General features: G+C 43.6%; 1 protein-coding gene across 1 annotated transcript in view; it reads left to right on the top strand.

The window, feature by feature from the left end:
* Positions 1-604: 604 nt before the first annotated feature.
* The window catches only part of DNAH2 (dynein axonemal heavy chain 2), an 85,991-nt gene continuing 72,963 nt past the window's right edge, over positions 605-13,632 (top strand). The window contains exons 1-4 of the mRNA XM_032615515.1: positions 605-664; positions 1,289-1,476; positions 5,665-5,726; positions 8,173-8,343. Of these exons, the coding sequence (XP_032471406.1) occupies positions 1,320-1,476; positions 5,665-5,726; positions 8,173-8,343 (390 nt within the window). The 5' untranslated portion in view covers positions 605-664; positions 1,289-1,319. The remainder of the gene's footprint in view (positions 665-1,288; positions 1,477-5,664; positions 5,727-8,172; positions 8,344-13,632) is intronic.

Here is a 13,632-nt window from a genome sequence, read left to right as displayed (position 1 = left end):
ATAAAATGAGCCCCAGGCTAGTAGAAGGCTCCTCCTGGGGCCTCGGTGTGGGACCATGGGGCGAACCCCCTGGGGAGGTGGCTCCCAGCCTTGCCACCGGAATGTTCCTGAGGCTCCAGCCGGAGGCAGGGAAGCACAACCTGACGCTTCTCTGGAGACTGGTGGCAGAAGCCGCGCTGTGGTACCTGGCTTTATTGATGTGTTGGCCTAATAGAACGGTGTTCCTTGGAGCAAAGTACAAATCCTCCAAGTGTGAAACTCATAGCGTATGATCAATGCCTGTGGTAGTCTGTGGGGATGAGGAAGAAAAGCCACAGGTGGTTGTCAGGCTAGAGCTGAGTGAAGAGGAACTGCCCAGCGAATCAGACATTGCCCTGGGCGCCCGCCAGAGATGCCCCGCTTCCCGCCCTCCTGCTTTTCTGAGAGAGACACTACTGGGCCTTCCTCATCGCCCCATTTCTCCCTCCCCCAGACACAATTCCAAGTTCATTGCTGGATGACCTTTGTCCTTCCTCTTCCAGTCTGTTCTCAGGACATCTGGAATCGAACGCTCTTGGTCTTCAGTAATCGGTTAGCACAGACTCAGCCAACTGTGCGAAGACACCTTTTCAGTACACACAGAACAGGGTTTCTGCCCCTCAGGATTGAAAAGCTGAGGAGACAGGTTGTAAATACTGTTTTCTTCCTTGTTTAAGGAGGTCACAGATTTTAGTGTGGGTAGGAGGGGCATTTTTCTTTCTCCCCCGCTTCCAGGGGGTAACTTGGGAGAAAAGGAGGTACATAGGAAAATCATCTTGGTTGCTCAGTGACGTGACAGAGAGTGTGGAACCTGGGGACAGTCTTCCCTTCCCTGGGCCCTCTTTCACTCACCCATGGCCCCTGAGAGCTAGAGTGCTTGAGGGTGTGTGCAACCACACCTCAGCGTGGTAGATGTTTCCCTGATTATCTTACGTTCTCATACCTGTGGGCAGAGATAGGGGTTCCTAAATCCTCATGAGTGGGTGTCTGCTGTGCCCTCATCTTTCCCGCCCCCCCCCCGGCCACGCCTTGGGGCTTGTGGGATCTTAGTTCCCCGACCAGGAACGGAACTCATGTGCCCCCTGCAGTGGAAGCGCGAGTCCTAACCACTGGGATGCCCGGGAATTCCCTATGCCCTCCTGTTTAGCTTCCATTTATTCCTAATGCCTCGAGGGACTGATTTTGATTTTTAACCCAGCGCCCTGAAGAAAGTGGGCTATCCCAGGGAAAGGACTGAGGATTGGGGGTGCATCTGGTGGTGGTCCCCCAGCTTCCGTGTGTCTACAGGTTTTGCCAACACAATGTCCAGCAAAGCCAACAAGAAGCAGGAAGTGAGTAGCCGGGGAAGCGCCCGCTGGCAAGTCGCTCGGTCTGCTCTGGCCGCACAGGCTGTGGAGACCACCCTGCCGGCCAGCAGTGAGTCCCAGGCAGAGCCCGAGTCTCTCAAGGAGGAGCCTGGTGGGTACCTGCTGGGGAGAGGCTTGGAGGCAGAATGTTTGTATAGAAGGAGGGTCTTAGGGCCGGGGAGCAGGTTCTGTTACTTCTGGGTAAGAAGCAAGGGGTTCAGTGGAATCTCAGGCCTGCTGCTAGGTCCCTTGTTTTGTGTTTTCTTCCTGGCCAGCCTTATACTTGTTCTTTCTGTCTTAAAATTTCCCCCCAGTGCACCAAGAGCTCACCAGCCAATCCTCTATCCTAGCCTCTTCTTCCTTATTTCAAGTGTTCCTGGTTGCTCCTACCCGTGAAGAGGGTTTGATCTCTTCCTTTTTCCCATTTTCACCCTGGGTGGCAAAACAAATAATGTTTTCCTCCCATTAAGCCCATCACCATGGAGACTCAGCCTGCTTTGCCATCCTTTGAATCCTAAGCCTGACTGAATCTTTCTCCCATCTGTTTAAGGCTCTTGTATCTCTGCCCTCATTTCTTCAGGGCCTTGGTAGACTAAGGAGGTTCAGGTTCAGGGCCACAGGAAAAGAAGCCTGATGTCTAGATTGAGGAAGAAAAGAGTTTAAAGAGGCTGCCTCTTGTGGCTTTGATCTGAGGGATTCCTTCCTGTTGGGTGAGCTGGGGCCAATAGGGTTGGACGGTTTTTGGTAGCTGTTGCTGTCACTAGGCTGCCCCTTAGAGCACTGGCCAGTGTAGCTATGACTGTTAGCTAAGAATAGTCCTCCCCGTTTACCTGGGGCTTCTTTCCACTGCTAGCAGCCTGTCAAGATGGAGAGAAATAGAATCTCCTTTTAATATTAAAAGTTGAGAGATTAAGCGTGGGCATGGGAGAAAGGTCCAGGGTACACAGGGCCTTGCCCTGGGATCTGGACATTGGAACCCTGCAAATTTTTTTCTTCTGAGCTCTCTTAAGAGCAGTTTCAAGTGGGACTGGCTCCTAGACGCTGGGTACCAGGAGCAAGGGGAGGGAGGACGGAAGGCAGTGAAGTTCAACTTGGAGACTCCTCTGGGGTGGGAAGGGAATGTCAGGGTGTCATGTGATGTTGCTTATATGTGGAATCTAAAAAAAGGGTACAGATGAACTCGTCTGCAGAGCAGGAATAGAGTTACAGACGTAGAGGGCAGACTTGTGGTTGCCGGGGGTAAGCGGGGGAGGGGTAAATTGGAAGATTGTGATTGACATCTGCACACTGCTGTGTGTACGGTGGATAAGTAATAAGGGCCACTGTACAGCACGGGGAACTCTACTCGACACTGTGGGGGCCTCGATGGGAAAAGAATCCAGAGAAGAGTGGATGTGTGTGTGTGTATACATGGGTGATTCACTTTGCTGTGCACCTGAGGCTGACACAACACTGGGAATCAACTATACTCCGATAAAAGTTATAAAAAAAAAAAAAGGGAACTTCTAAATGAAAGCACTGACCCCCAAACACCAAGGATCTCTGAGTCCTTTTAGCTCTAAGCCTTTTTATTGTTTGATGTGGAGCTTTCTAGCTGACGCTTGATAGAGTTTCAGAGAAGACTTGGGCCTCCAAGGCAGCCCTGAAATGAGCCTTAATCCCTGTACTCAGGACTTCCCTGGTGGTCCAGCGGCTAAGACTCCGTGCTCCTAAGGCAGGGAGCCTGGGTTCCATCCCTGGTCAGGGAACTAGATCCCACATGCATGCCGCAACTGAAGATCCCGTGTGCCACAACGAAAGGTCCTGCGCAGCCAAATAAATAAGTAAATATTAAAAGAAAAGAATCCCTGTACTCTTTGGAGTTGGGGAGGGATTGAGGCCTGTCCCACAGGAGACAGAGGGGGCCTACTATGGTCTGAATGTTTGTGTCCCCCCAAATTCATATGTTGAAATTCTCATGCCCAATATGATGGTGTTAGTAGAGGGGCCTTTGGGAGGTTGCTTAAATCATGAGGGTGGAGCTGTCATGAGTGGGATTAGTGCCTTAAAAGAAGCAACTCCAGAGAGATTCCTTGCCCCCTTCCGCTGGACACAAAGAGAGGTCTGCACCCCAGAAGAGGGCCCTCACCCAACCCTGCTGGCACCCTGATCTAGGACTTCCAGCCTCCAGAACTGTGAGGAATAAATGTCTGCTGTTTAGAAGCCACCCAGTCTATGGTGTTTTGTTATAGTAGTCCAAATGGGCTAAGACCAGGCCTAAAACACTTCTTGGTGAAGGATGGTGGGTTAAAGGGCAAAACACCCTTTTGAGGTCTTTATTGATATCCTTTGCTTCCTTAAGTGCTCCTCTGTTCCCACTAAGAAAAGAAGTACAGGTACATAATCCCATATCTCTAATTTTTAAAAGCCCTAAGAACTGAAAGGTTTTTTCCCCCAAAATTTGGCATCCAAACTTATTTGGTGGTGAGACATAACCTAAACTGACATGAAGGTATTTATAGTCTATTTAAACCACTTAGTATAAATTTTCATATGTTTTACTGCAGAAATACTGACATTAAAAGTTTGTGGAGTGCTGTTCTAGAGGCCCCAAGATGTGGTGGGGGTCTCATATACCATACGCTATTACAAGTCTACATTCTGAAATATACTTGATCCCAAGGGTTTTGGTTAAGGGATTGTAGACCTGTATTTCAGACAAATCAGAAAAAATACAGAGAATGAGATAATGAACACCCATGTACCCGTCACCCAGTGTGAGAATAAACCATGATGGCAACAAGTGAATCCCTTTGTTCCCCTGCTACCTGCCCCCCCACCCCCAAGCCCTTCTCTCCTTCTCCAGAGGTCACCGCTATCCTGAGCTGGTGTTTGTCATTCTCAAGCCTGTTTCTTAAATTTTTACTGTATGTATCCATGACCATCACATACTAGTATCGTATTGCATGGTTTAGACTTTATATAAATTGTATTACAATAGAGGACAAAACCAGTTTACTCTTGCGATTGTCTCAGTCTCCCTCCCCCGCCTCGTTCCTGTCTGAAACCTTGGATGCCCTTGGCTTTCTCGAAGGGCATTGGGTTTCTTGGTTACCCATCGCACTCACCACTGAGCTCCTAGAATCAGCTGTTCCATCTTTCTCATGATTTCCTTCCTCGGCCTGTGTGCCTCACTCCCCTCTTAGGTTTTCTTTCTGGAAGTTGGAGTGTCCTGTTCCCAAGGTCTTTTGGTTGCCCCTCATTTGTTCCTTCCTCCTTTCAGCCCACGGGAGATGGGAGGTCCACCAGTTTTACCCCAGTCTCTCTGTGTGAGCAACAGATCAGGAAGGAGAGGGACACCCCCCTGGGTTTTATGGAGTCCAGAGTGGGGATGGCGGTTTGCTTGGAAAGGGGCTGATTTCTGTGGGCCCCAGCTTCTCCATGTGGGAACAGGATGGGGGAAGAATGGCAGGCCAGACGCTGAATGCCTAGAATGACCTTAATACTGACTGCCTTCATTCCCCTGCCTCCTCCTGTGCCCCCTCCAGCCCCAGTCGGCTTTTTAAAAGAAAAATTAAAAAAAATATATATATTTATTTATATTTGGCTGCACTGGGTCTTAGTTGTGGCATGTGGGATCTTCGCTGTGGCATGTCTAGTTGCAGAGAACTGGAGGCAGGGACTCGGACAGACATTTGTGTGCCCGTGTTCACAGCAGTGCTATTCACAGCAGCGGAAAGGTGGACACACCCAAGCGTCCATCCACGATGAATGGATAAACAAATTGCAGTGGAATATTATGCAGCCATAAAAAGAACGGAGGTCTGCTACGATACAACAACGTGGATGAACCTTGAAAATATGCCAAGTGAAAGAACCCAGTCACAAAAGACCTCATATTGTATGATGCCACTAATATAAAATGTCCAGAATAGGCAAATTCATAGACTCAGAAGGTAGATTAGTGGTCACCAGGATCTGGGAGGAAAGGGGAATAGGGAGTGCCTGCTAAGAGGCTAGGCTCTGGTGCGACTTAGAAGTAAAGATATAGGGGCCATGGGGTGCCAGTTTCTCAAGGTACTTCAAGTACCTTGAAGTGGAGTTGCTCGGTCATATGGTGACTCTGTGTTTAACTTCTTTTATTTGTTGTTGTTTTTTTGGCTGTGCTGTCCGGCACGTGGGATCTTAGTTCCCCATCCAGGGATCGAACCCATGCACCCTGCAGTGGAAGCTCAGAGACTTAACCACTGGACCACCAGGGAAGTCTCTGTGTTTAACTTTTAATGGGATGCCTTCATTTTTGAATTTTCATTCTTCCCAGAGCCAATATTGGAGGAACCTGAAATACAGAAAGAAGAATTACAGGAGTGTGAGGTAGATGTGGTAAGTTTGGCTTTTCTCTGAGACAAATATTCCTCCCCAACAGTGAATCAAAGGATCAGTTGCAGAATGGTGTATGAGGAATTCTCTTCAATCTCTCACTACCTTCTCTTTACTTTCTACTGGTAGCTTGCTCACTGCAAATCCAGTACACCGAGTAAAGGACAAAGTTATCCGTGTCCCCTACCCCTCCCAAAGAATAGGGCTTTCAGTGGGGAACAGGGCTCTTGGAAGGCCCTTCCTCATCTCTCCACCTTGGGTCAGATTGCAACAAGCTATATCCGTTGAATGGGTGAACATCTGAACAAGCTGGGCGGACACTGTCCTAATTGGTTACTAATTTCCAAGACATCCTCTTTCTTCCTGTCCTTCAGTTCCCTCCTTTGGCTGAAGAGTTTACAGAAGCCACTTGAAATACTTTCAGAATTTGGCACTCAGTAACCTCTACACCTTTATTTCCAAGCTGCATCAGAGCCTAGGCACACCCTCAGCTACCTGGGTTAGAAGAATAGAATGGTGACCTTGAACTTTTTTAAAAAGGGAGAGAAAAGTGACAACTACTCATTAAAGAAAAAAATTGGAAGGGATAGAAAAGTAAAACAAAGAAAGGGAAAATAAAAGTCATAGTATTACTGCCTGAACACATCCAACGTTACTAATTTGGTATATGTACATCCAAGGTTACTGATTTGGTATATGTCCTTTCTTTCTGTGTAGATTTGCAAGTTTTTTTGTTTCTTAACAATCCCAACTGTACCACACATTATAATTTTTTATTAGGCTTTCTCACGAAACATTTTTTTATTCTTCATGTTATTGTATACTTAAAAAAATACATCAGGCTGCCTTTATTTTTTTAATCACAAATATGTAAATCACAAGATACCTCTTTTTTTTTGATATGTAGTATTTTCATTACTGTTATTACATACTTTTTGTAAGCAGCATTTTTTTTTTTTTGGCTGCGCAGCTTATGGGATCTTAGTTCCTGACCAGAGATTGAACCTGGGCCCCAGCAGTGAAAAACACCAAATCCTAACCACTGGACCGCCAGGGAATTCTCTGTAAGCGCCATTTTTTTTTTTTTTTTTTTGGCCGCTGTGCTGCATGCAGGATCTTAGTTCCCTGACCAGGGATTGAATCTGTGCCCCCTGCACTGGAAGCGTGGAGTGTTAACCACTGGACCGCCAGGGGAGCCCCTTTAAGCGCCATTTTTAATGGTCATATGGTGCTCTGTAAGATATATGTATCACAGTTAAATCCTTACTCTTGGACATTTGCCATTTATGATTTTTTTGCTCTCATAATAATACAGTGATGAATATTATAAATAAAACTAACACATTTTGAAATACTTAATATTTCCTTAAGTTAGATTCCTGTATATGGAGTTCCTGAATCAAAGAGTAAAGAACATTTCTAACACCTTTAATACATAATGCCAAATTGTTTTTCAAACAAATTGCATTTTTTTGCCCTTGCACTAGCAACAAACACTTTCCAGGCCTGGGTGTTAGCAATTTAGCAGCTTTTTTTTTTTTCTAATTCCACTCTGCGGCTTGTGGGATCTTAGTTCCCCGAGCAGGGATTGAACCTGCACCCTCGGCAGTGAAAACGTGGAGTCCTAACCACTGGACCACCAGGGAATTCCCTAGCAAGGATTTTTTTTTTTTTACATCTTTATTGGAGTATAACTGCTTTACAGTGGTGTGTTAGTTTCTGCTTTATAACAAAGTGAATCAGTTATACATATACATATGTTCCCATATCTCCTCCCTCTTGCATCTCCCTCCCTCCCACCCTCCCTATCCCACCCCTCTAGGTGGTCACAAAGCACCGAGCTGATCTCCCTGTGCTATGCGGCTGCTTCCCACTAGCTATCGGTTTTACATTTGGTAGTGTACATATGTCCATGCCACTCTCTCACTTTGTCCCAGCTTCAATGGAATATTACTCAGCCATAAAAAGAAATGAAATTGAGTTATTTGTAGTGAGGTGGATGGACCTAGAGTCTGTCATTACAGAGTGAAGTAAGTCAGAAAGAGAAAAACAAATACCATATGCTAACACATACATATGGAATTCTAATTGTTTGACTTAGGCTAATATCCTACATGTTCCCTTGATTTAGTTTTACTGTGAGGTTGAGGGTTGCTTGATAAGACATTTTTACAAACACAGGCATAAATGAAATCTCTTGGGAAGATAATATCCCTCAGTCTTCCTTCATGATCCATTCTATTTTTACTGGTAGAGGGAAGAGAATCTTATTGTCTTGTTTCTTCGAAAGCTTGAAACCTGTCTTTCAGTCCGTTCTCAGCTTTCCCTTCCCCGTTCTGAAGCTGTCTGACTTCTCTCATCCCCCACGTCCTCATATGTGACAGTGGTTGGGAGAAGTGACCCATCCCAACAGCTGTCCCTGCTCTGGCCCTCTGCTCTCCTTCTGCAGAAGCCCCTTTTCTTGTCCCGAGCTGTGCTGACAGGACTGGCAGCTGCAACTTGGACAGAGGAGCACGATACCATTCTGGAACACTTTGCCCAGGACCCTTCAGAGCCCATCCTCACCATCTTCATCGACCCCTATTTGGGGCTGAAGCTAGGTCTGGGGATGCCTGTGCAGGTGCGTACTCCGCGGTCCAGACCTCAGGGTGTTCTCCCAGGGGGCTGAGGGTTCTGAGGATCTCTGTCGTCTGTGAGTATTATCTCCTGTGTACAAGGTCTGTTGAGTGTCACAGTGAGTCAGACACCCTGCTTGGCAGCAGGATACAGAGAGGAATGAGGCAAGGTTTTGCTTTTTTTTTTTTTTTTTTTTTGCAGTACGTGGGACTCTCACCGTTGTGGCCTCTCCCGTTGCAGAGCACAGGCTCTGGACGCACAGGCTCAGCGGCCATGGCTCACGGGCCCAGCCGCTCCACGGCACGTGGGATCTTCCCGGACAGGGACACGAACCCGTGTCCCCTGCATCAGCAGGCGGACTCTCAACCACTGCGCCACCAGGGAAGCCCCAAGGTTTTGCTTTTGATGATCTCATGGTCTAGTGGGGAAGACAGACATATAAAAAATATTTACAGTATATTATGATGCCTGGGCAAAGCTTTATAAGAGCTTTTTTGGAAGCAACTAATGTAGCCAGTGGAATGCTGGCAAGGCTTGGTGATGGAGGTGATATTTGAGTTGGGGATGAAGGGTAAGTAGGATTTCATCGAGGCTGAGTAAGAGCATCCAGGTAAAGAACACTTTATGTGCAAAGAAAGAGGAGTTGTGGGAAATGATACTGGAAAGGTGGGTTGGGGTCAGCTTGTGACGGGCCTTGTATGTTATGCTAAAGAATTTGGCTTTATCCCAGAGGGAACTATTGATGGCTTTCATGGGTTAGATAGATAACTGTTCCAACAATGGGGAGGATACATAGGTGAAAGGTAAACCATGGGTAGGGAAACAGTTAAAAGACAGAAGTATAGGGCTTCCCTGGTGGCGCAGTGGTTGAGAGTCTGCCTGCTGATGCAGGGGACACGGGTTCGTGCCCTGGTCTGGGAAGATCCCACGTGCCGCGGAGCGGTTGGGCCCGTGAGCCATGGCCACTGAGGCTGTGTGTCCGGGGCCTGTGCTCCGTAATGGGAGACGCCACAACAGTGAGAGGCCCGCGTACCACACAAAAAAAGACAGAAGTATAGTAAAATGTCGGTGGTAGAATATGGGTGGTGGATGTACAGGTCATTATTGTAAAATTCTTTTGGTGTTTCTGTATGTTGGAAATTTTTAGAAATAAAATTTTGGAAAAGAAGAAGGGCTATTGCTTTGCTTTTATTGGCAGCACGTATACAAAAATTGAAATGATAATGAAGATTAGCATGGCCCTGCTCAGCAGCACAATTTGTGAAGCTTCCACATTAAACAAAACCCAAAACAGGCCATGGCTTTTTCCCGTGTATTGGCAATAATCGGCTATAAAGCATCATGAAAAAAATATTTCATTCACAAAAGGAACAAAAATTTGAAAAAAATAATTTAGGATTTATACGAAAGAAAACAACTTTGTTGCAGGCCAAGAAAGAAGATTTAAATAAATGATGAGCCCTACTTTGTTATAAAGCAGAAACTAACACACCATTGTAAAGCAATTATACTTCACTAAAGATGTTAAAAAAAAAATGGTGAGCCCTATCCTGTTTCTGAGTGGGAATCTTAATATTATAAAGATCATTCCATCCAAAAAAATGTACTGTTTTAATGCAACTCCAATCAAAGTGCCACAGACCCTAGATCCCTAGTGTAAAGGATTTTTAAAAGTATATCTAGAAAAATGAAATGAAAATAGCAAAAAAAAAAAAAAAGATGAAGAAGAAAAGTAATGTAGGAGATCTGTGACTATGAAAATCTTTTATTAAATTACAGTAATTAAAATAGTTAGATTGGGGCACGAATATGTATTATATAAGCAACAGTAAAGAAACAGAGAGAGTCCAGAAACATATATGTAAGCATTTTCTACAAAAATTGCTTTTAAAATCTGTGGGGGAAGATGGATTATTCGATGAATAGGGAAACATGGAAAACAAAGGTTTTCTATTAAAAAAATCTAGTGGGGCAAGGGGGAAATAGGGAAATGTTGGTCAAAGGGTACAAATTTTTTGTCCCTACAACAAAAGCAATAAAAGCAAAAATAAACAAGTGGGACTACATCTAACTAAAAAGCTTCTGCACAGCAAAGGAAATCATCGACAAAATGAAAAGTCAACCTATGAATGGGAGGAAATATTTGCAAATCATATATCTGATAAGAGATGAATACATATCTAAAATATATATAAAGAAATCATACAATTTAATAGCAAGAAAACAAAACAATGTGATTAAAAACCGTGCAGAATTGAAAAGACATTTTTCCAACGAAGACATACAAATGGCCAACGTGTACGTGAAAAGGTGCTCAATACCACTAATCAGAGAAATGCAAATCAAAACCACAGTGAGGTATCACCTCATACCTGTTAGAATGGCCATCATGAGAAAGACAAAAGATGACAAATATTGATGAGGATGTGGAGAAAAGGGAACGCTTGTGTACTGGGAATGTAAATTGGTGCAGTCACTATGGAAAACAGTATGGAGGTTCCTCAAAAAAATAAAAATAGAACTACCATATGATCTAGCAATCCCACTTCTGGGTGTATATCCAAAGGAAATGAAATCACGATCTTGAAGAAATATCCACACCCCCACATTCATTATAGTTTATTTAATAATAGCCAAGGTATGGAAACAGCCTAAGTGTCCATCACTGGATGAGTGGATAAAGAAAATGTGGAATACACACACACACACAGAGGAATATTATTCAGCAATGAGAGAGAAAAAAACCTTGCCATTTGCAAAAGCATGGGTGGCCTTGGAGGGTATTATGCTCAGTGAAATAAATCAGATGGAGAAAGACAATTACTGTATGATCTCACTTATATGTGGAATCTAGAAAAAAAAAAAAAACTAACTCATAGAAACAGAGAACAGGACAGATTGAGAAAGAGAGATTCAGATGGAGGGAAACAGAGGACAGATTGGTGGCTGCCAGAGTTGGGGATGGGGTAGTAGGGAAAATGGATGAAGTTGGTCAAAGGTACAGACTTCCAATTATGAGATAAATAAGTTCTGGGGATTAATGTACATACAGCATGGTGACTCTAGTTAACAAAACGTATTGTATATTTGAAAGTTGCTAAGGGGACAGATCTTAAAAGTTCTGACAAAAAAAAAATGTAGTTATGTAAGGTGATAGGTGTTAACTTATTGTAATCATTTTGCAATAAATATACATATCAAATCATTACACTGTATACCTTAAACCAATACAATGTTATAGATCAATTATATCTCAATAAAACTGGGGGAAAATTGTACAAAGTTTAAGTTATGCAAGATAAATGAGTTCTGGAGATCTAATATACAGCGTGGTAACTATGGTTAATAATACTATAATGTATAATTTGCTAAAGGGTAGTTCTTAAGTGTTCTCACTACAAAAAGAAAAAAGAAAAAGAAAATGGTAACCATATGGGATAATGGATATGTTAATTAGCTTGATTGCCGTGATCATTTCACAGTGTATATGTATGTCAAAACAGCAAACTGTACACTTTAAATATATACAATGTTTATTTGTCAATTATACCTCAACAAAGCTGAAAAAAATCTATTTAGCATGCCAAAAAATATTCTAAATAGATCATGGATTTAATTGTATTCTCCTGGGGCAAGATTGAAATTGAAAAACTTCCTTAAGAAATTATTACTCTTGAATACTTGATGAAATAGTAAAAAGTAAAACGAGAAAACAACAAACACCCAAGAGTAAACAAACAAGGAAAGAAGCAAAATCTAATCTAATAAACTTTAAAAGTGGGGACCAATGAAAGGTCTATGTACTAACTTATGGAAACCGTCCTCCCTGCTGGAATGATGGACGCCCCTTAGTGAGATGGAGTGAACCTCGGTTTTTTACAAAATCTGAAAAGAAAGAGCCCATGTATTTTAACAAAGATTTTACACTGTTTTAAATTAGCTTTAACCATCTGCCCATCCCCTCATGCAGTTATCTTAGGCTAGAGAAAAGTGAATGAAACATAAAATACCCAACCCTTTCACTTTAACTTCGAGGGGGAAATGAAACTGGGCTCTCACAGTGGGACATCAGGAAGTCACCCACAGTACTTTAAAGCAAAAAGAAGGAATTCAGAGAGCTGCGCAAGCATGAGGCAAGTGAAGTTGCATGGCAACTGCAAGCATACTACACCAAGGGAGAAAAAGAACAGAACAAAACATGCAAAAGAGGAAAACATAACTGAACAGAAGGCAGTTCCTCACAACAGCATCATGTTACAATACGACTTAATAAGAACATGAATTTAATTTTTTAATAAGCTGAGAGACGAAATGATAAAACGTGAGAATGAAGTAAGAGGGAGACTGCAGATTTTTTTTTTTTTTTTTTTTTTTTTTTTTTTTTTTTTTGCAATACGCGGGCCTCTCGCTGTTGGGGCCTCTCCCGTTGCGGAGCACAGGCTCTGGACGCGCAGGCTCAGCGGCCATGGCTCACGGGCCTAGCCGTTCCGCGGCATGTGGGATCTTCCCAGACGGGGGCATGAACCCGTGTCCCCTGCATCGGCAGGCGGACTCTCAACCACTGCGCCACCAGGGAAGCCCCCGAGACTGCAGATTTTTGAAATAAAGAAAGCAGCATGTTTACATGTTAAAATTAGTAGGTTAGAAACAGCAAGGAACTGAATAGCTACCACTGAAAATCTGAACGGATGTAGAAGAGAGGCTTGAGATAATTACAGCGTATGCAGAAGAAAAAACCAATGACAATACAAGTAGAAGTTAATAGATGTGAAAGACAGACACAGGTGATCTAACATAGGGTACCAACTAATGAAACAGAATATAAATTTAAAAATAAAATACAGAGGGACTTCCCTGGTGGTGCAGTGGATAATACTGAGCTCCCATTGCAGGGGCCCAGGTTCAATCCCTGGTCAGGGAGCTAGGTCCCACATGCATGCTGCAACTAAGAGTTCACATGCCATATCTAAGGAGCCTGCCTACCACAACTAAGACCCGGTGGAACAAAAAAAATAATAAAAATACAGAGAATTTCCCTGAACTGCAGAAGGAACAGAATGTGGGAATTGAAAGGACATACTTTATTCCACAAAAATTTGTTGCACAGTGTTTAATGTCAATACACGTCTTAGTTAGGTTACTTAAATTCGGGGAAATTAATTCTTTGGGAACATCACCTATGTGGTATTCCTGCCAAGAATATTTAACCTGCATCTAATAATGAGGAAACAATCCAATAAATCAAAATTAAGGGACATTTTGGAAAACAACTGGCCTGGACTATTAGAAATAT

This window comes from Phocoena sinus, chromosome 20 (genome assembly GCF_008692025.1).
Source record: "Phocoena sinus isolate mPhoSin1 chromosome 20, mPhoSin1.pri, whole genome shotgun sequence".
Classification (NCBI taxonomy): Eukaryota; Metazoa; Chordata; class Mammalia; order Artiodactyla; family Phocoenidae; genus Phocoena; species Phocoena sinus.
This window is presented reverse-complemented; position numbering and strand designations above follow the sequence as displayed.